Source organism: Ranitomeya imitator, chromosome 3 (genome assembly GCF_032444005.1).
Source record: "Ranitomeya imitator isolate aRanImi1 chromosome 3, aRanImi1.pri, whole genome shotgun sequence".
In the NCBI taxonomy this organism is placed as follows: Eukaryota; Metazoa; Chordata; class Amphibia; order Anura; family Dendrobatidae; genus Ranitomeya; species Ranitomeya imitator.
Window position 1 is genome coordinate 339,352,152 of NC_091284.1, and position 23,549 is coordinate 339,375,700.

Consider the following 23,549-nt stretch of genomic DNA (forward strand, 5'->3'; position numbering starts at 1 on the left):
AATGCAGGTTCTAAGGGTATGTGCACACGTTGCAGATTTCCTGCGGATTCGCAGCGTTTTTTGCGGTGCAGAAACCCTGCAGATCTGCAAGTGATTTACAGTACAATGTAAATCAATGGTAAAAAAAAATGCTGTGCTAATAGTGTGGAAAATTCCATGCGGAAACGCTGTGGATTAAAAAAAGTAGCATGTCACTTCTTTTTTGCGGATGTGCCGCGTTTTTGTACCTATTCCATTATAGAAATCCGCAGGGGTAAAAAACGCAGTAAATCCGCAAAAAATCCACTCAAAAAGTGTGTCAAATCTGCACCTGCCTTTTCTGCCAAGAGATGCAGAATCCGCACCAGAAATTCCTAAGCCTAATCCGCAACGTGTGCACATAGCCTACCAGGCCACTATAGCTGACTAATGCAGAGGCTGATGGTTGGCCGGGGGTCACCATAGCAAACATTGGTTCTCTGTGATTGGATCTGGAAGAGCACAATTGAGTGAAAGAGAACCACCTCCCTCTTACAACTATCTAGATACTGCAATTGCACGGAATCCAAAGGATTAAGCTTCCATAATCGGTGTTGCCTTTGATTGAATCAACTGCAGCAGGTTGTGAGCTATAACATACAGCTGACATCACTGCTGATGGCATCGGCTCTGCTCACTTGATCACTGCACCATACAGAATGGAGCTTTGTGGAAAATCCTTGCCCACTGCACTGTACTGGTACATAAATATACACTCACATTGTAATGTGTTGTTTCTTTACAGAGCACACATAGTCTCTCTGTTCTTCTTTACAATAACACCTTTCTATCTTTCAGATGCCATTTACACCATGTCATCATTTGGATTGGAAGACAGAATTTTAAGTACAGTGCCTTGCGAAAGAATTCGGCCCCTTTGAACTTTTCTACCTTTTCCCACATATCTTGCTTCAAACATAAAGATACCAAATGTAAATTTTTGGTGAAGAATCAACAACAAGTGGAACACAATTGTAAAGTAGAATGAAATTTATTGGTTATTTTAAATTTTTTAGTAAATTCAAAAACTGAAAATTGGGGCGTGCAATATTATTCGGCCCCTTTAACTTAATACTTTGTTGCGCCACCATTTGCTGCGATTACAGCTGCAAGTCACTTGGGGTATGTCTCTATCAGTTTTGTTCATTGAGAGACTGAAATTCTTGTCAGTTCTTCCTTGGCAAACAGCTCGAGCTCAGTGAGGTTTGATGGAGATCGTTTGTGAACAGCAGTTTTCAGCTCTTTCCCAGATTCTTGAATGGATTGAGGTCTGGACTTTGACTTGGCCATTCTAACACCTGGATATGTTTAGTTGTGAACCATTCCATTGTAGATTTTGCTTTATGTTTGGGATCATTGTCTTGTTGGAAGACAAATCTCCGTCCCAGTCTCAGGTCTTTTGCAGACTCCAACAGGTTTTCTTCCAGAATGGTCCTGTATTTGGCTCCATCAATCTTCCCATCAATTTTAACCATCTTCCCTGTCCCTGGTGAAGAAAAGCAGGCCCAAACCATGATGCTGTCACCACCATGTTTGACAGTGGGGATGGTGTGTTCAGGGTGATGAACTGTGTTGCCTTTACAGCAAACATATCGTTTGGCATTGTTGCCAAAAAGTTCGATTTTGGTTTCATCTGACCAGAGCACCTTCTTCCACATGTTTGGAGTGTCTCACAGGTGGCCTGTTGCAAACTTTAAACAACACTTTTTATGGATATCTTTGAGAAATGGCTTTCTTCTTGCCACTCTTCCATAAAGGCCAGATTTGTGCAGTGTATTACTGGTTGTTGTCCTAAGTACAGACTGTCCCACCTCAGCTGTAGATCTCTGCATTTCATCCAGAGTGATCATGGGCCTCTTGGCTGCATCTCTGATCAGTCTTCTCCTTGTTTGACATGAAAGTTTAGAGGGACGTCTGGGTCTTGGTAGATTTGCAGTGGTATGATACTCCTTCCATTTCAATATGATCGCTTGCACAGCGCTCCTTGGGATGTTTAAAGTTTTGGAAATCATTTTGTATCCAAATCCAGCTTTAAACTTCTCAACAAGAGTATCACGGACCTGCCTGTTGTGTTCCTTGGTCTTCATGATGCTCTCTGTGCTTCAAACAGAACCCTGAGACTATCACAGAGCAGGTGCATTTATACGAAGACTTGATTATACACAGGTGGATTATATTTATCATCATTAGGCATTTAGGACAACATTGGATCATTCAGAGATCCACAATGAACTTCTGGAGTAAGTTTGCTGCACTGAAAGTAAATGGGCCGAATAATATTGCACACCCCACTTCAGTTTTTGAATTTCCACAAAAATTTAAAATAACCAATAAATTTCGTTCAACTTCACAATTGTGTTTCACTTGTTGATGATTCTTCGCCAAAAATTTACATTTGGTATCTTTATGTTTGAAGCATATGTGGGAAAAGGTTGAAAAGTTCAAGGGGGCCGAATACTTTCGCAAGGCACTGTAGATCAGTTTTCTTGCAGATGAGACCAATTTCAATCAATTGATTATCCATTTACATTTTACACACAACAGTTTAGCTTGATATTGGTCTGATTTAAACAGAAATTGGTCAGATATTTGTGTATGTAAAATGACCCTAAGTTGACCCCTTCATTATCTAATGATGAGGTGATTTTCTGATGACATATTGCCTTCTCAATAATTTGGTATATAGAGGTATGACAGCGAACACTGGAGAAACATTTTCCCCTTATTTTGCAGGTTGCTTTATTTGTCCAGCAACTGCCAGGCTGTATGGAGCAAGCATCTGTCTTCAGAGAAGAGGTATGATCTTTCACAATAAATCCTCACTTTTTCTTCTACATATATAATATGGGACTATACAAGGACATATGTCCATGGTATGTGGCTGCAGAAGGTCAGAAGAATTACTAAAGTACTATGTAAGAGAACTAAGTATATTCCAATAAATATAAGGACACACTGAAGTCAATACAGTTTCTCCCTTATTACGGTTTAAGTCATTTAATCAATTATCAGGTTAACCGTCATAATCCTCAGTATGTCTTACCAGATCCAAATTATCCTGGCAATAGTATAGACTTGCACATCCATTCGGGCGCCCATCTATCCACTGTTCCTCTGCAGCACAAATGCATTTCGATAGGTTGTTATGGTTGCCGGGGGCCTATTCAAGCCATAGTACTGGTCAGAAGTTTAGACACCACCTGTACATGACATGAAATGGTTTTTCTTGTTCCTATTGAAATGTGAACATTGTAGATTCATTCTGAAGGGGAGAAAAACTCTAGCAGCTTAATCAGGTAGTCACCTGGAATGGCTTCCCTTGAACAGGTGTGTCTTGTTAACAGTTCATTTGTGGAAACACTGGACTTCAAACCATCACGTGTGTTTTGCAGTGGCAGTGTTTCTACACAGTTCCTTTTTTTTGCTAAGCGCTATTCCACAAACCCTTCATGGTTTTGCTACCTTCAGTATGAATCTACAATGTGCACATTCCAGTAAGACTAAGGAAAACCATTGCATGAACAGGTGTGTCCAAACTTCTGATCGATACTGTTTATACAGTCATGGCCAAAAGTGTTGGCATCCTTTAAATTCTACCAGAAAATGAGGTATTGTTCCCTGAAAATGTGTCCCTTTTCCAAAATTGTGGGTAAACCACTTTGTTTCAAGCATGTGATGCTCGATCAAACTCACCTGTGGCAACTAACAGATGTGGGCAATTTAAAAATCGCACCTGAAACCTGATAAAAAGGGGAGAAATTGACTCAATCTTTCTTTGCATTGTGTGCCTGTGTGTGCCACACTAAGCATGGAGAACATAAAGAGAAGATGAGCACTGTTTGAGAACCAAAACTGACTTAAAGGGTTATTCCCATCTCGTAGATCTTCTCCCAAATATGTAATAGGTATAATGATGATGATAGCAAATACCTCCAATTAGAAATGTAGTATAGTTCGTCTGATTGGCTTTGTCACTTTCCCCATGTTCAGGGCATTTCAATAGCTTAGATATCCATGGTTACGGCTACAGGCATATTGACAGTTAGTTGTTAGTGGCCGTAACCGTGGTTGCCTAAGCACTGCAAGGCCCTGTACAAGGGGTAAGTGACATAGCAAATCAGAAAAACTATACTACATTTCTATTTGAAGGTACTTGCTAATATTATTATTACACCTACTACACATAGGAGATGGGAATTCCTCTTTATGTCCATCGAGTTCATCCTATGGCCTAACATGTTGATCTATAGGAAGGCAAAAATCTCCATGGGGCAGATGCTAATTGATACATTAGGGGAAAAAATGTCTTTCCGACTCCACATACAGCGATAAGACCAGTTCCATTGATCAGCGCCCCATCTCAGAATAGTACCCATAACCTGTAATATATTTTCCAAGAAAGGCATCCAGGCCCTCCTTGATCTTTAGTGAATCACCCATTACAGCATCATATGGCAGAGAGTTCCATAGTCTCACTGCTTTTACAGTAAAGAATCTGCTTCTGTAATTGTGATTAATCCTTTTTTCCTCTAGACGTAGGATGTCCCTTTGTCACTGTGGCAGACCTTCAGTGGGTATGGAAAGTATTCAGACCCCTTTAAATTTTTCACTCTTTGTTTCATTGCAGCCATTTGGTAAATTAAAAAAAAGTTCATTTTTTTCCTAATTAATGTACACTCTGCACCCCATCTTGACTGAAAAAAAAAAACAGAAATGTAGAAATTTTGCAAATTTATTAAAATGAAAATCTGAAATATCACATGGTCATAAGTATTCAGACCCTTTGCTCAGTATTGAGTAAGAAGCACCCTTTTGAGCTAGTACAGCCATGAGTCTTCTTGGGAATGATGTTTTTCACACCTGGATTTGGGGATCCTCTGCCATTCTTTCTTGCAGATCCTCTCCAGTTCCGTCAAGTTGGATGGTGATCGTTGGTGGACAGCCATTTTCAGGTCTCTCCAGAGATGCTCAATTGGGTTTAGGTCAGGGCTCTGGCTGGGCCAGTCAAGAATGGTCACAGAGTTGTTCTGAAGCCACTCCTTTGTTATTTTAGCTGTGTGCTTAGGGTCATTGTCTTGTTCTAAGGTGAACCTTTGGCCAAGTCTGAGGTCCAGAGCACTCTGGAAGAGGTTTTCATCCAGGATATCTATGTTCTTGGCCGCATTCATGTTTCCTTCAATGCCAACCAGTCATCCTGTCCCTGCAGCTGAAAAACGCACCCATAGCATGATGCTGCCACCACCATGTTTCACTGTTGGGATTGTATTGGGCAGGTGATGAGCAGTACCTGGTTTTCCCCACACATACCGCTTAGAATTATCACCAAAAAAGTCTATCTTCGACTCATCAGACCAGAGAATCTTATTTCTCATAGTCTGGGAGTCCTTCATGTGTTTTTTAGCAAACTCTATGTGGGCTTTCATATGTCTTGCACTGAGAAGAGTCTTCCATCGGGCCACTCTGCCATAAAGGCCCGACTAGTGGAGGGCTGCAGTGATAGTTGACTTTGTGGAACTTTCTCCCTTCTCCCTACTGCATCTGTGGAGCTCAGTGATCTTGGGGTTCTTCTTTACCTCTCTCAACAAGGCTCTTCTCCTACGATTCCTCATTTTGGCTGGATGGCCAGGTCTAGGAAGACTTCTGGTGGTCCCAAACTTCTTCCATTTAAGGATTATGGAGGCCACTGTGCTCTTAGGAACCTTGAGTACTGCAGAAATTCTGTTGTAACTTTGGCCAGATCTGCGCCTTGCCACAATTCTGTCACTGAGCTCCTTGGCCAGTTCCTTTGACCTCATGATTCTCATTTGGTCTGACATGCACTGTGAGCTGTGAGGTTTTATATAGACAGGTGTGTGCCTTTCCAAATCAAGTCCTATCAGTTTAATTAAACACATTTGGCCTCCAATGAAGGAGTAGAACTATCTCAAGGAAGATCACAAGGAAATGGACAGCATGTGACTTAAATATGAGTGTCTGAGCAAAGGGTCTGAATACTTATGACTATGTGATATTTCAGTTTTTCTTTTTTATTTAATTTGCAAAAATTTCTACATTTCTGTTTTTTTTTTCAGTCAAAAGGGGTGCAGAGTGTACATTTATGTGAAAAAAATGAACTTTTTTGAATTTACCAAATGGCTGCAATGAAACAAAGAGTGAAAAATTTAAAGGGGTCTGAATACTTTCTGTACCCACTGTAAGTGTTTTATGAACATCATTAGAAAGATCTCTGTACTGCCCCCTCATATATATACAATGCAATAAGATTGCCTCTAAGCCTTCATTTTTCCAAACTGAATAACCTATCTTGATATTGCAGCTCCCCCATTCCCTTAATAACCTTGGTCGCTCTTCTCTGCCCCCACTCTAGGTCAGCCATGTCCTTCTTGTACCCCAGATACTAAAATTATACTGTGTATTCTATGTGTAGCTGTATTAGTGACTTGTATAAAGGAAAAGCTATGTTCTTGTCATTAGCATCTATGCCTCTTTTAGGGCATCCCATTATACTATTTGCCTTGGCAGCAGCTGCCTGACACTGATCACTAAAGTGTAGTTCGCCGTCCACCCATACACTCAAATATGTGAAACCTGATATATGAAAAAATATGAACATATAACATTAAAAAAAATAGCTTTTCTTTATATTAGCATTACAAAAAATATCTAGAAATTGCATTGAAATAAATATGTAACAGAGAACAAAATGAAGAAAAAATACAATAAGCTTCACAAAACAAATCTTTGTCCAGCCTCGTCAGTAAAAAAAAAAAAACTTATGACTGCTGAAAAATGTGGAGGCAGAAATGAGCACAGTTGGTCTGTCATTAAGAGCTTTTCACACCTGGTCATTAAGAGGTTAAAAAAATACATAGACTGACATGTTTTGTATGTTTGTTTTTTTCGTGACTGTGAAAAAGTTCTCTTAAGCCATCTTCATGTTTTTTTTTCTTCATTCCCACAGCAAATAGATGGTGAGGCCTTCCTCCTGCTCACGCGAAAAGATTTGGTGAAGATCTTGGGACTCAAATTAGGACCCGCACTAAAAATCTACAATTCTATTCTTATGTTCCACAGTTTGGATGAAAACTAGTGACAAAGTATTTAAAAAAAAAAAATTTACATAGACAATGAGTAGTTAGTGTGAAGCTAGACTTATGTAAGTAACTGACTCTTTACTTCTCATGATAGGAAGGAGGGACATCTTATACATGAATTTGGACAACTTTTGTTACAAAATCATTAATACCACCTTATAGAGGACGTGGACTGCCCTAAACTGACATCAGCCGTGGCATTTGGACTATTCGCTTTGTTTGCTCTATTGCTATGAAACCTCTTCATCAGAGTCGGAGCATGACAAACTTGTTTATGTGGTGCCTTACTGCTTATATTCCTAGGGAACTGTCCACTAGGGGTTAATGTCAGAAGATGACTTTTTCATTTCTCATAAAAGAATTAAAGTGTTTTGATGTCACCACTGGTGCCTGTTTCAACATTTTGTATTTGTCCTGTAAACTGAAGAAATAAGAGTTATCACATACTAAAAAATGGGTTGTCTAACCAAAGTTGTAAATTCAGAGTTGATAGGCGATGGTCCTGAATGGTGGCCCTGCCTATCGGCCAGAGAGCGGATCTGCTGCAAACTTGGTCTGTTGACGATAATTTGGGATCCTGGCAGAGGGACAATACCTCACTTAAGGTACCATCACATTAAGCGACGCTGCAGCGATATAGGCAATGATGCCGATCGCTGCAGCGTCGCTGTTTCGTCGTTGTGTGGTCGCTGGAGAGCTGTCACACAGACAGCTCTCCAGCGACCAACGATGCCGAAGTCCCCTGGTAACCAGGGTAAACATCGGGTTACTAAGCGCAGGGCCGCGCTTAGTAACCCAATGTTTACCCTGGTTACCATTGTAAATGTTAAAAAAAAAAAAAACCACTACATACTTACATTCCGGTGTCTGTCGCGTCCCTCGCCGTCACCTTCCCTGCACTGTCTAAGCGCCAGCCGTAAAGCAGAGCGGTGACCTCACCGCTGTGCTCTGCTTTACGGACGGACGGCGCTGACAGTGCAGGGAAGCAGAACGCCGGGGGACGCGACAGACACCGGAATGTAAGTATGTAGTGTTTTTTTGGTTTTTTTTACATTTACACTGGTAACCAGGGTAAACATCGGGTTACTAAGCGTGGCCCTGCGCTTAGTAACCCGATGTTTACCCTGGTTACCAGTGAAGACATCACTGAATCGGCGTCACACACGCCGATTCAGCAATGTCTGCGGGAGATCCAGCGACGAAATAAAGTTCTGGCCTTTCTGCTCCGACCAACGATGGCACAGCAGGATCCAGATCGCTGCTGCCTGTCAAACACAACGATATCGCTAGCCAGGACGCTGCAACGTCACGGATCGCTAGCGATATCGTTGTTAAGTTGTTCAGTGTGAAGGTACCTTTACTGTTCAGGGACCTTTCTAACAAAAAGGAATTGGCAACTGTGTCAGTTCCAAACAAGCAGAAGCAAAAACAATGTCAGAACCTTATCATACATTGCAGATTTGATTAATTCTCTGCATCAGTATTTCAAAGTTAAGAATAAAAGGGGATGCAAAGAAAATAATTATAAATCCATTATATTTTCCTCATGTTTAGGGGCCACTAGCACAGGACAAATACTGATGTAAAAATACTTATCTAATCCGCAATGCAGGACTAAAGCCTAAATGGCCCAAATTTCCATGCTACTTCTTTAAAGTGTGTAGGACTATTTGTGAAGAACTTGTGAGCTTCACACGCTGACACTAGTTAGGCATCAATGGCTTTTGAGTGGCGATTTATAAAGTATGACTATTGTGAGATGCAGTTACAATATTAAAAGGATTATTTCATAGTTAGGTCTTAAGGCATATGTGTAGTAAATGTTATAAATATCTGATGTAGGTTCCACCTCTTTGGGACTCACACCTATATCCAGAATGAGATTCACACGTATCTCCAGAATGGGGATTCTCCAATCCCCAGTTCTGGTCGGCATCTGACTATCAGTGAGTAGATTGGTGTTGGTGAATGTACTTGCTGTCTTCATTCATTGCTATCGGAATCTAATATATAAAGCTGAATGTGTGTATGTGTGTGTGTGTGTGTATGTCCGGGATTGGCATCTGCACCGTCGCCACAAAATTTTGCACAGTCACACGTCTGGACCCCGAGATCGTTATAGTCTATGTTGTGAGGTGAAATTTTAACCCCGCGCTTTCCAATTCACCAAACAATTTTGCCCCTATCTACATAATGGGGAAAAAGTGAAAGGAAAAGTGTTGGAGGCGTCGCAGCTACAGCCACAAAATTTTGCACAGTCACACGTCTGGACCCTGAGATCGTTATAGTCTATGTTGTGAGGTGAAATTTTAACCCCGCGCTTTCCAATTCACCAAACAATTTTGCCCCTATCTACATAATGGGGAAAAAGTGAAAGGAAAAGTGTTGGAGGCGTCGCAGCTACAGCCACAAAATTTTGCACAGTCACACGTCTGGACCCCGAGATCGTTATAGTCTATGTTGTGAGGTGAAATTTTAACCCCGCGCTTTCCAATTCACCAAACAATTTTGCCCCTATCTACATAATGGGGAAAAAGTGAAAGGAAAAGTGTTGGAGGCAAATTGACAGCTGGCAGATGTGAACAAGGGGGACTTAAAGAATGAGAGCAATGGCGCCAAAGAGTATATACCGTACAGTTGCTAAGGTGGGGCCCCGACATGGGATACTCACCACACACTGGGATATGAACACACACACAAAATGTGCCACACACTACCACGTGCTTGAACACATATCACCCTCAGCACACATTTCACCACACATACACCAACCTCGCCACATAAAAGTCGAAACACAAAAGTCGCCGCTCAAAACTCGCCTCATGCAAAACTAGGCTCACGCAAAACTCGCCACACGTGCAAAACTCACCTCATGGGAAAACTCGCCACACGCAAAACTTGCACCCGCGGAAAAATTGCCACATGCACAAAAGTTGCAACACATGCAAAAGTTACCTCACACAAAACTTGCACATACTCAAAAGGCACCACACATAAAACTCGCCATGTGCAAAACTTGCTGCACACAACTTGCTACACTAACCTGTCACATGCAACTCGACACACAAAAAGTTGCTACACGCATGTCGCCACACAAAACTCATCTCACAAAAGTCACTACATGCATGTTGCCACACGTAACTCAACACACACAACTTGACACACGAAACTCGCCCTAAAACACACACAAGTCTGGTATTATCCTTCAAAAATAAAAATCTGATTAATAAGCCGACAAACTACAAGAGCAACAAATGTACCATATAGGAAATCCGGCAGCTGTCAGTCACATGACCTGTCTATCATGTGTATGTGTGAGCTAATATATACTGCCAGGGGGGAGGGCTTCCTGTTGGCTGGGGATTCATCAGGCTGCCAATTTAGCTTACAAATACTGAGGTAAAAATACTGACCAAATAACGTGTGAACGAGGTCTAATACAGGAGGAAATGACATACAGATATATACTATGTACAGGTATATACTATATACAGGAGAGATGACACACAGGTATATACTATATACAGGAGGAGATGACATACAGGTATATACTATATACAGGAGCAGATGACCTACAGGTATATACAATATACAGGAGGAGATGACATACAGGTATATACTATACATAGGAGGAGATGACATATAGGTATATACTATATACAGGGGAGATGTCACACAGCAGGTATATACAGGGGAGATGACATACAGGTATATACTATATACAGGAGATGACATACAGGTGTATACTATATATAAGGGAGATGACAAACATGTATATACTGAGGTGAAAATGAGAGGTGTGAGGTGAAAATGAAAAGGTGTGAGTGCGAAATGAGAGGAGTGAGGGAAAATAGTGGAGTGATCGGAAAATGACAGATGTGAGGTCAAAATGACAAGTGTTAGGGGGGAATGAGAGGAGTGAGGGGGGAAATAAGAGGAGTGAGGGGGGAAATGAGAGGCGTGAGGGAGAAAATGAGAGCTGTGAGAGGGAAAATGAAAGATGTGATAGGGAAAATGAGAGGCGTGATGGGAAAATAAGAGAAGTGAGGTGCTATAACTAACCACATATATTTACTATGCCCAGGCAACGCCGGGCTCTTCAGCTAGTTCCAAATAAAATTGAGAGTATTTTCATGTCTATTTTTGGAATTCCCCTAGCAATGAATGGAGGGAGCTGGGTCATGTTCTGCCAACTCTTCACTCATTGATGTTTGGACGCCGGCTAGAATGGTGGATTCGAGAACCCTTGTTCTACTGATGAATTTGGGATCCATGTCTATCAGACATTTTATGCATGTAAAGAAGCTGCGGAGACACCATCACGTGTTTCTCGACGCAAGCAGTGAATAGCCAGGCCTTTCCCCGGGAAGGAACAACCACGGGAATCTACATATTTCCCATAAGGGATGGGGGCAGTGTTCTGGAATCACTGCGTTGAGAAACACGTGATGGTGTCTCCGCGGTGTTGGATGTTTTGGTCTCCCCGAGGCCAATCATCTGTGCCTTTATAGCCTTTTTACTAGGCACTGCTCCTAATAGCCAGATTCCTACTCCACACTGATGAGGGGCAAAAACCCCGAAACAGCTGTCTGTGGATGGATACCATGCTTGGCATAGGTGGCTTTCCTTCATAGGATGCTGCCCTTCCCGTGGTTGTTCCTTCCCGGGGAAAGGCCTGGCTATTCACTGCTTGCGTCGAGAAACACGTGATGGTGTCTCCGCAGCTTCTTTACATGCATCTACATATTTCCCATAAGGGATGGGGGCAGTGTTCTGGAATCACTGCGTTGAGAAACACGTGATGGTGTCTCCGCGGTGTTGGATGTTTTGGTCTCCCCGAGGCCAATCATCTGTGCCTTTATAGCCTTTTTACTAGGCACTGCTCCTAATAGCCAGATTCCTACTCCACACTGATGAGGGGCAAAAACCCCGAAACAGCTATCTGTGGATGGATACCATGCTTGGCATAGGTGGCTTTCCTTCATGGGATGCTGCCCTTCCCGTGGTTGTTCCTTCCCGGGGAAAGGCCTGGCTATTCACTGCTTGCGTCGAGAAACACGTGATGGTGTCTCCGCAGCTTCTTTACATGCATCTACATATTTCCCATAAGGGATGGGGGCAGTGTTCTGGAATCACTGCGTTGAGAAACACGTGATGGTGTCTCCGCGGTGTTGGATGTTTTGGTCTCCCCGAGGCCAATCATCTGTGCCTTTATATCAGACATTTTATGACATATGCTTTGGCTATGCCATAAAGGTCTCTAGTGAGATAACTCCTTTAATATTTCTTCACTTGACCGAGTTAAGTCAAGCATAAATGGAATTAAATAGCTATAGAAACCGAGCTATAGCACCGAGTGCCTGTACGTGCAGTTATTCTGTGTTGACAGAGTCCCTTTAAGTGAACAATTGAGATGGGAATACTTCTTTAATTAAAGTGGGCTTTGAATATAATATGGAGCTGCATTTACCATAACACAAGGTAAGGCAGGTGATGGGTGGCCGTAAGGAGTGAGCAGCCTTTTTTTCTTGCACTGATCCTTATGCTACTGTTTCCAAGCAGGAGTGTTAGGTCAGGGTTACACTAGCATATAGCACTCAGCCCTGTGTTATTCTATGGGGCAGCTTACATCTGTGATTATTTTCTCATGTCGAGTTGGTATGAGAGAACTTGGCAGCAAGACTCATCTCACTTGCACCCATACAAGTCTATGGGTGAATGTGAAATATCAGACTGCAGTCAGATGTCATCCCAGCTGACTGACTCTGTTAGGTTTCCTTCGCATGTCAGTGTCTCTGGTACATGTGGTAATGGTTTTCATACGTCATTTCAAGTGAATGGGTCTGTTCACATGTTTGTTTCCACGGACTGTGTGTCCGTGGGCAAAACATGTTGACATGTCCGTTTTTTTCAGCAGCAGCGCAGCCAACAAAATGTCCCGCACACATGCACACTGACACGGATGACATCCATGTGTCATCAGTGTGACATGTATCGGTGCCTGGGAATAAGCGGTACTGCTCGCACTGATCCTCGGCGCTGGGTGCTGATGACAGCTCACATTATTGTCCCCTGCTCGCTCTAAGATCAGCGCGAGCAGGGAACAATGTTAAGGGCTGTAGTCAGCCCCAGCTGTCTACATAGAGTGTAAAATTAGGAATACATTTAAAAAAAAAAAATCACATTATACTCTCCATAACACCGAATCCCCCTGAAGCCATTGTCCCCTGTAAACAAACATTAAAAACAACAGTATCCCTCATCTGTCCAAAGTTGAAAGAATCCAGAGTGTCCCACACCGTAATCCATCTGTGCGGCATTTTCTCCTCAGCATGGGCAGTGGCTTGAAGTCACACACACTGGGGAGATTGACTCCCTGGCTTTGTGATTTCTGACGGTGAACTGCGATGATCTCATTGAGGTCAATGCAGTTCATGGGCTTGCTCTCGCTGCAGTGAGTCATTCTCCCCAGCTGTTCAGCATGAGCGGTCGCCTCAGGCCACCCGCTCATGATGATGAGCAAATGTTGCACAGATGGATATCTACATGGGACACTCTGGATTCTTTCAACTTCGGACAGGTGAGAGTTATTGTCGTTTTTTTTATTTTTGTTTGTTTACAGGGGACAATGGCTTCATGAAATTAGGTGTTAAGGTGAGTATTATGTGATTTTTTATTTTATTCTTAATTTTACACTCTATGTAGACCGGGTGCTGGCTACAACTCTCAACATTATCCCCTGCTCTCACTGATTGCAAACTCGCCAACTGTGCCGCCTTTTCTCAGGCACCATTACATGTAATACTGATGCGGCACACACTGATATCTCTGGTACTGATTTTTCCAGTACCGGAAATATCAGGACATGTGAAAGAGCCCTTAAGCTGCATTTGCACTGAACAATTATTTTGAACGAGCGTTCTTAGGAACACTTGCTTCACAATAATCTTCACAGGAAAACAAGCCACTGGTCACCCAGTGAACAAACAAAACTCTAATTTGTTGGGTAAAATTATTTTTAAGCTTGCTCTGCCAAGACAATGTCAGCTTATGTGCACTGAACTCTATTGGGCCACGTTGAGACAATCAGTATTTGGTCAGTATTTTACATCAGTATGTGTAAACCTAAACCAGGAGTGGATGATAAATGCAGTAGTGGTGACGTATTTCTATTATACTTTCCCACTGATTGTTCTTTTCCGGATTACAAATATTGATGTTAGACACTGAATGTGGGAACGTTGCCTTATCGATCATTCAGTGTGCGTTTTGCATGGTTTGCACTTATCAACCAGCTTTGCAATGCCCGGTGATCAGCAAACGTTTAGTGTTGCTGGTCGCTTTGGGTAACCGGACCCTTAGCCTCTCGTTTTAGATAGTTTCCCCTGCATATCCATTATTCCCAATTTTGGTAATAAATATACAGCTTCCACACACACAGCTTCTGCATAGTTATTGCAAAAAAATATATTTTGGCAGATTTACTAATCCTGTATAATATTTGGTCAGTAAACTTAAACTAGAAAGTCCTAAAATGTGCCGAATTTATCAAGAGTGGTTTATGCTGGATGACAATGTAACATATCTTTATAGTGTGTGTCTTTGTACACTAGGCGTTGACTTACTATAAATTTGGAGATAAAATGCTGCCTCTGAAGCAAGAAGCAAAAAGTGTCTAAAACATAACATAAATGTAGTGCAAGGCACGTAACACAGGGGTTTTTTTTGTAGCAAATTGTACATTTAGCTTAGTGAATCTCCGAAATTGCCTGCTGCCACAGTTGTATTAATGTACTTCTAGATTTTTAAATTCCATTTACCAAGCATTATCAAAGGTAGGAAAAAATGACTTGTGCATGATCAGATTTGCTTCCATTTTTAGTGAAACACATATATACAGGTTATGCATATGCTCTGACATGACACGAAAGAACAAAATTCTTTAAAAAAAATAACCCATTTATTTTAATTTAGGACATGATGGAATTTTTTCACTAGATTTGGCCATACTGAAATCTTAAACATACTCACTTTCTGAATCCCTCCTCCCTCTTACAGTCATAAGTTTCTTACACAATGCGGACACTGCTGCCTCTTTATATAACACCACAATAGCTGCAGTCCTGTAATCAGTTGCCCCTCTCACACCTACCAAAGCTAGCAAAATCAACAGACAGCCCTGGCACACTACCCTCACCAAAGAATTACGACGGGCTTCCAGGGTTGTTGAGCGGAGATGGAAAAGATCCCACTCCAACGACCACTTCATTGCATTCAAACAGTCCCTCACTACATTCAAAACAAACCTACTTCTCATCTCTCCTATCCTCCCTGTCTCACAACCCTAACCTAAACCGCTATTCAACACTTTCAATTTTCTTCTCCGTCCCCCAGCACCTCCCCCTCTCCACTTATCTCAGCTGAAGACTTTGCCTCATTCTTCAAACAGAAGATTGATAACATCAGAGAAAAATTTTGCCTACAACCCCCACAACCTCTCTTCCTAACTGCTCAGCCCTCCAAAACCAACTCCTCCATCATCACAAAATATCGACTCTCCGCTCTACTCTCACCACCTTTGCACTTGACTCGATTCCATCCCACTTCATCCCAAACCTCATCACAGTCTTCATCCCAACCCTAACCCTTCTCTTCAACCTATCACTAACAACTGGTGTTTTCCCTTCATGCTTCAAACATGCCTCAATCCATCCTCAAAAAGCCTCTCGACTCATCCTCTGAAACTAGCTATCGCCGCATGTCACTTCTCCCCTATACCTCAAAACTACTGGAACAACACGTTCATCTTGAACTGTCCTCCCACCTCTCTTCCTGCTCCCTTTTTGACCACTTACAATCTGGCTTCTGGCCGCATTAGTCCACTGAAAGTGCCCTAACTAAAGTCACCAATGACCTATTAACCACCAAAGCCAAGTGTCATGATAATGTAAGAATACCATGGTCTGCTCGATTTTTTCAGAAGGTACCATGGTTCCCAACACACTGCCTAGAAAGCTTTTCTTCTCTGTCTTGGCCTGCAGGCAACTCCCTCCCCGCTGAATACAGATGTATCTTGAAACTCCAGTGTGGGACTGCCCCCCCTCCCTCTCGAATGCAGGAGTGTGTAGAAATCTTTTGTCTGAAAGCTATGTGCTCTCTTGCTCATGCAAATACTAGGATTTCATCAACTCACCCAACCAGTCGTATTAGATTTCAGTTCTCAATAGACATGTACAGAGCACAGATCACCACCAAGTTCCTGCCGGCCGACTCCCAGGTGAAAATGCAAATCACTTATTTGTCCAGCTCAATATTAAATGGAGGAGATGAAAATAGAATAAAATATTGTCCTTTATTAGTGCATCATAAAAACAAGCTGCATTGTTTCAGGCAGTACTGTGCTTAGTCATAGTATGCCTGTGACTAAGGGCAGTACTGCCTGAAACAAGGCAGCTTGTTTTTATGATGCACTAATAAAGGACAAGATTTTATTCTATTTTCATCTCCATTCAATATTTGCATGAGCTGGACAAGTGAGTCACTTGCTCATGTACAACCTTAATAGTAAGGCATAACTTGACCTCAATTAGAGACAGAGATATGGAAATTATATATGTGGTATGTGCATTGGCTGGGCCATCCCACAGTGCGTTTTCTAGGTGCAGCGTCTAGCGAATATGGAGAAACAGATTGCTGCTTAATAGGGGCTCATAACCACGTTGTGTTTGGGCTCAAGTTAATGCCCAGCTCATGCCCGGAAGAAAGGTAGTTCCGAGATCGCTATATGAGGTTGCATCCTGGAGCTACAGGAGATATGAATGTTCCATAACTCCGAGTCCCTCTGAGAAAGTAGGAGTGCATTCCATAGCTCTGTCCACTCAGTGATGACACGACCAAGAGGTATAAGACCCTGAGAGCTCAGTTCTCACTAGCCTTTGACCAGGAAGCTAACTGAGAGACACTTTGTAATGCATCTTGATGTTTCGCTCCTCCCCTGAGCCACATGGTCTGCCATGAGCTGAAATGATATAAGGAACTGTAAGTGATTTTTTCTTCTGTTAATCCCTATTTATTTGTAACCGTCTGTATATTCGTAATCATTTTATAATATCTTTTTACCCTTCTGTAAACTTCTGTACACTTCTGTAAACTAGCTTTGTCTCCCTTGCTCTATAACAAACTGTCACGTCCTCTGAGGTGAATTGCGCTACTAACCTGGGTTGGCTCCGGACCTGTTAATAATTATGAAATCGGATCTGGTGGCAGCGGATTTGTTCTGTGCGTTCGGGAGTCTTTGTAGTGACGGCAACGTTGATAATTATTGTTCCCGCCTGAGAGGGAGTAGTTATATCGCCCTCGCTGCAGTGTGCCCCTTAGCCAGTACAAAGTAAGGCAGTCTTTCTGGTGACTAATTATCCTAGATGCTGTACCCTGACTGACCTGAGGGTAAGGGTGTGCCAGAGAGCTGCAAGTTCCAAACCGGTAGTGAGATATAGATAACTCCCCTTCAGAAAGAACCAGGGGCAACCAAACAACCCTGGTTCGTGACAAATTGGTGTGAGTGGTGGGGATGATAAAGGTATCCTCCACGTGAACCGTGACATATTGGTGGCAGCAGTGGGATAATAGAGCATTAGTGGTCGGGTTTGAGCAATGATTCCTCTCACTAAAAACATGCACAGTTCTTGCAAGGACTTGGCGCAAAAACGTTTTTGAGAACAAGCTCAGTGTTTACTAGTCCTGAGACAATTGTGTGAACTTGTGATTACCCCTCCCTTTCTCTTTATTTTTCTATCCTATCTTTTATTTGGCAATGATGGCCGCAAATAGAGAAGGCTGGTACACCCAGCAGAAGAGGGACACTCTCTTGTTGGAGTATGCACGTACCATGGCCTGGACCCCCATGGCAAAACCAAGGCTCAATTGGTCACCGAACGGGTGCAATTTGAAGCGGACCGAGCCCGGTCTCACAGCCCAGTGGCCGCAGAAGCCAGCACAAACCTCCAACGTGGCCCACACGACAGTCATAGAGATGTGGTGCATGGACTCAGGACCCACTTTTACCAGTGGCTCCTGTTATGACCTGGTGGTTAGGAGCACCCGGCACGACCTGATAGGTAAACTCACACAGGACAAGCTCTGGGATGTGGAAGCTCTGCTGACCGCAGGCCCTAATCCTATCACACACACTAGAAATAGCCGTGGAGCGTTCCTGACTCTCCCTAGACGCCTCTTCACAGCCTAAGAGCTAGCTAGCCCTAGAGATAGAAAATAAAGCCTACCTTGCCTCAGAGAAATTCCCCAAAGGTAAAGGAAGCCCCCCACATATATTGGCTGTGAGTTAAGATGAAGTCACAAACATAGAAATGAAACATTTCAGCAAAGGGAGGCCAGACTTACTAAACAGACAGAGGATAGGAAAGGTATCTTTGCGGTCAGCACAAAAAACTACAAAAGACCACGCAGAGTGTGCAAACAGACCTCCGCACCGACTAACGGTGCGGAGATGCCTCTCTGCATCCCAGAGCTTCCAGCTAGCAAGACAAAATCATGATAACCAGCTGGACAAGGAAACAATGAACAAATAATAACTATCAGGAACTTAGCATCTGCTGGAGAAGACAGGTCACCAGAAAGATCCAAGAGCGAACTGAACTAAATCAGGAACATTGACAGCTGGCATGGAGTAACGATCTGAGTGGAGTTAAATAGAGCAGCCAACCAAAGGACAAACCACATCACCTGTGTAAGGAACCTCAGAAGCAGCAGCTCCACTCACACTCCACTCACAGCCACCAGAGGGAGTCCATGGACAGAACTCGCCGAAGTACCATTCACGACCACAGGAGGGAGTTCGACAACAGAATTCACAACAGTACCCCCCCCCCTTGAGGTGTCACCGAACCCTCACCAGAGCCCCAGCACGAACCAGATCGGCAGCATGAACATCAGAGGCAAAAACCCAGGAATTATCTTCCTGACCATAACCCTTCCACTTGACCAGGTACTGGAGTTTCCGTCTCGAAACACGAGAATCCAAAATCTTCTCCACCACATACTCCAACTCCCCCTCGACCAACACCGGGGCAGGAGGATCAGCGGAGGGAACCATAGGCGCCACGTATCTCCGCAACAACGACCTATGGAACACATTATGGATGGCAAAAGAAGCTGGAAGGTCCAAACGAAATGACACAGGATTAAGAACTTCAGAAATCTTATATGGCCCAATGAAATGAGGCTTAAACTTAGGAGAGGAAACCTTCATAGGAACATGACGAGATGACAACCAAACCAAATCCCCAACACGAAGTCGGGGGCCAACACAGCGCCGGCGGTTAGCGAAACGTTGAGCCTTCTCCTGGGACAATGTCAAATTGTCCACCACATGAGTCCAAATCTGCTGTAACCTGTCCACCACCGTATCCACACCAGGACAGTCCGAAGGCTCAACCTGCCCTGAAGAAAAACGAGGATGGAAACCAGAATTACAGAAAAAAGAAGAAACTAAAGTAGCCGAGCTGGCCCGATTATTAAGGGCGAACTCAGCCAAAGGCAAGAAGGACACCCAATCATCCTGATCAGAAACAAAGCATCTCAGATATGTTTCCAAAGTCTGATTAATTCGTTCGGTTTGGCCATTAGTCTGAGGATGGAAAGCCGAAGAAAAAGACAAATCAATGCCCATCTTAGCACAAAAGGACCGCCAAAACCTCGAAACAAACTGGGAACCTCTGTCCGAGACGATGTTCTCTGGAATGCCATGCAAACGAACCACATGCTGGAAAAACAATGGCACCAAATCAGAGGAGGAAGGCAATTTAGACAAGGGTACCAAATGGACCATCTTAGAGAAGCGATTACAAACCACCCAAATGACCGACATCCTTTGAGAGACAGGGAGATCAGAAATAAAATCCATGGAAATATGCGTCCAGGGCCTCTTCGGGACCGGCAAGGGCAAAAGCAACCCACTGGCACGAGAACAGCAGGGCTTAGCCCGAGCACAAGTCCCACAGGACTGCACAAAAGAACGCACATCCCGTGACAAAGAAGGCCACCAAAAGGATCTAGCCACCAAGTCTCTGGTACCAAAGATTCCAGGATGACCAGCCAACACCGAACAATGAACCTCAGAGATAACTCTACTTGTCCATCTATCAGGGACAAACAGTTTCTCCATAGGACAACGGTCAGGTCTATCAGCCTGAAACTTCTGCAGCACGCGCCACAAATCAGGGGAGATGGCAGACAAAATTATCCCCTCTGTAAGAATACCCGCCGGCTCCGGAACACCCGGAGAGTCAGGCACAAAACTCCTTGACAGGGCATCAGCCTTCACATTCTTAGATCCCGGAAGGTATGAAACCACAAAATCAAAACGGGAGAAAAAGAGCGACCATCGAGCCGGTCTAGGATTCAACCGTTTGGCAGACTCGAGATAAGTCAAATTCTTGTGATCCGTCAAGACCACCACGCGATGTTTAGCTCCTTCAAGCCAATGTCGCCACTCCTCGAATGCCCACTTCATGGCCAACAACTCTCGATTGCCAACATCATAATTGCGCTCAGCAGGCGAGAATTTTCTAGAAAAGAAGGCACATGGTTTCATCACCGAGCCATCAGAACTTCTTTGCGACAAAACAGCCCCTGCTCCAATCTCAGAAGCATCAACCTCGACCTGAAACGGGAGCGAAACATCTGGCTGGCACAACACAGGGGCAGAAGAAAAACGACACTTCAACTCCCAAAAATCCTCCACAGCCGCAGAGGACCAATTGACCACATCAGCACCTTTCTTGGTCAAATCAGTCAACGGTTTAGCAATACTAGAAAAATTAGCGATGAAGCGACGGTAAAAATTAGCAAAGCCCAGGAACTTCTGCAGGCTCTTCACAGATGTCGGCTGAGTCCAATCATAAATGGCCTGAACTTTAACAGGGTCCATCTCGATAGTAGAAGGGGAAAAAATGAAACCCAAAAATGAAACCTTCTGAACTCCAAAGAGACACTTTGACCCCTTCACAAACAAGGAATTCGCACGAAGGACCTGGAACACCACTCTGACCTGCCTCACATGAGACTCCCAATCATCCGAAAAGACCAAAATGTCATCCAAATATACAATCATGAATCTATCCAGGTACTCTCGGAAGATGTCATGCATAAAGGACTGAAACACAGATGGAGCATTAGAAAGCCCGAATGGCATAACCAGGTACTCAAAATGGCCCTCGGGCGTATTAAATGCTGTTTTCCATTCATCGCCCTGTTTAATTCGCACCAGATTATACGCCCCTCGAAGATCTATCTTGGTGAACCAACTAGCCCCCTTAATTCGAGCAAACAAATCAGACAGCGGCAAAGGATACTGAAATTTGACTGTGATCTTATTAAGAAGGCGGTAATCAATACAAGGTCTCAAAGAGCCATCCTTCTTGGCCACAAAAAAGAACCCTGCTCCCAATGGTGACGACGACGGGCGAATATGACCCTTCTCCAAGGATTCCTTTATATAACTCCGCATAGCGGCGTGCTCTGGCACAGATAAATTAAACAGACGGCCCTTAGGAAACTTACTACCAGGAATCAAATTAATAGCACAATCGCAATCCCTATGAGGAGGTAGGGCACCGGATTTGGGCTCTTCAAATACATCCCGGTAATCTGATAAAAACTCAGGGACTTCAGAAGGAGTGGAAGGCGCAATTGACAACAATGGAACATCACCATGTACCCCCTGACAACCCCAGCCGGACACAGACATAGATTTCCAATCCAGCACTGGATTATGGACCTGTAGCCATGGCAACCCCAAAACGACCACATCATGCAGATTATGCAACACCAAAAAGCGAATATCCTCCTGATGTGCAGGAGCCATGCACATGGTCAATTGAGTCCAGTACTGAGGCTTATTCTTGGCCAAAGGCGTAGCATCAATTCCTCTCAATGGAATAGGATACTGCAAGGGCTCCAAGAAAAAACTACAGCGCCTGGCAAACTCCAAGTCCATCAAATTCAGGGCAGCGCCTGATTCCACAAATGCCATAACAGAATAGGACGACGGAGAACAAATCAGAGAAACGGACAAAAGAAATTTAGACTGTACCGTACCAATGGTGGCAGACCTAGCGAACCGCTTAGTGCGCTTAGGACAATCGGAGATAGCATGAGTGGATTCACCACAGTAAAAACACAGCCCATTCCGACGTCTGTGTTCTTGCCGTTCAGCTCTGGTCAAAGTCCTATCACACTGCATAGGCTCAGGCCTATGCTCAGAAAATACCGCCAAATGGTGCACAGCTTTGCGCTCACGCAAGCGCCGATCGATCTGAATGGCCAAGGACATAGACTCATTCAGACCAGCAGGCGTGGGAAATCCCACCATGACATCCTTAACGGCTTCAGAAAGACCCTTTCTGAAAATTGCCGCCAGGGCACAGTCATTCCACTGAATAAGCACAGACCACTTTCTAAACTTCTGACAGTACACCTCCGCTTCATCCTGACCCTGACACAAAGCCAGCAAGATTTTCTCTGCCTGATCCACTGAATTTGGTTCATCATAAAGCAATCCAAGCGCCAGAAAAAACGCATCAACATCACGCAATGCAGGATCTCCTGGCACAAGGGAAAATGCCCAGTCTTGAGGGTCACCACGCAACAAAGAAATAACAATTTTAACTTGTTGAACGGGGTCACCAGAGGAGCGGGGTTTCAAAGCTAGAAACAGTTTACAATTATTTTTGAAATTCAGGAACCTAGATCTATTGCCAGAAAATAAATCAGGAATAGGAATTCTAGGCTCTACCATAGGATTCTGAACCACAAAATCTTGAATGTTTTGTACCCTTGCAGTGAGATGATCCACACAAGAGGACAAACCTTGAATGTCCATATCTACACCTGTGTCCTGAACCAGCCAAAGGTTTAGGGGAAAAGAAAGACAAAACACAGTGCAAAGAAAAAAAATGGTCTCAGAACTTCTCTTATCCCTCTATTGAGATGCATTAATACTTTGGGCCAGCTGTACTGTTATGACCTGGTGGTTAGGAGCACCCGGCACGACCTGATAGGTAAACTCACACAGGACAAGCTCTGGGATGTGGAAGCTCTGCTGACCGCAGGCCCTAATACTATCACACACACTAGAAATAGCCGTGGAGCGTTCCTGACTCTCCCTAGACGCCTCTTCACAGCCTAAGAGCTAGCTAGCCCTAGAGATAGAAAATAAAGCCTACCTTGCCTCAGAGAAATTCCCCAAAGGTAAAGGAAGCCCCCCACATATATTGACTGTGAGTTAAGATGAAGTCACAAACATAGAAATGAAACATTTCAGCAAAGGGAGGCCAGACTTACTAAACAGACAGAGGATAGGAAAGGTATCTTTGCGGTCAGCACAAAAAATTACAAAAGACCACGCAGAGTGTGCAA

At 43.6% G+C, this 23,549-nt stretch overlaps 1 protein-coding gene across 4 annotated transcripts in view; it reads left to right on the forward strand.

Moving 5' to 3' along the window:
- The window catches only part of LOC138669911 (lethal(3)malignant brain tumor-like protein 4), a 215,266-nt gene extending 207,771 nt beyond the window's left edge, over positions 1-7,495 (forward strand). For 3 of the 4 annotated variants that reach the window (XM_069756765.1, XM_069756766.1, XM_069756767.1), the window contains exons 21-23: positions 2,752-2,814; positions 6,980-7,115; positions 7,207-7,495. In XM_069756765.1, the coding sequence (XP_069612866.1) occupies positions 2,752-2,814; positions 6,980-7,108 (192 nt within the window). In that variant the 3' untranslated portion in view covers positions 7,109-7,115; positions 7,207-7,495. Of the gene's footprint in view, positions 1-2,751; positions 2,815-6,979 lie in introns of all 4 variants that reach the window. The other variant, XM_069756764.1, reaches the window with a different exon arrangement.
- Positions 7,496-23,549: the final 16,054 nt, after the last annotated feature.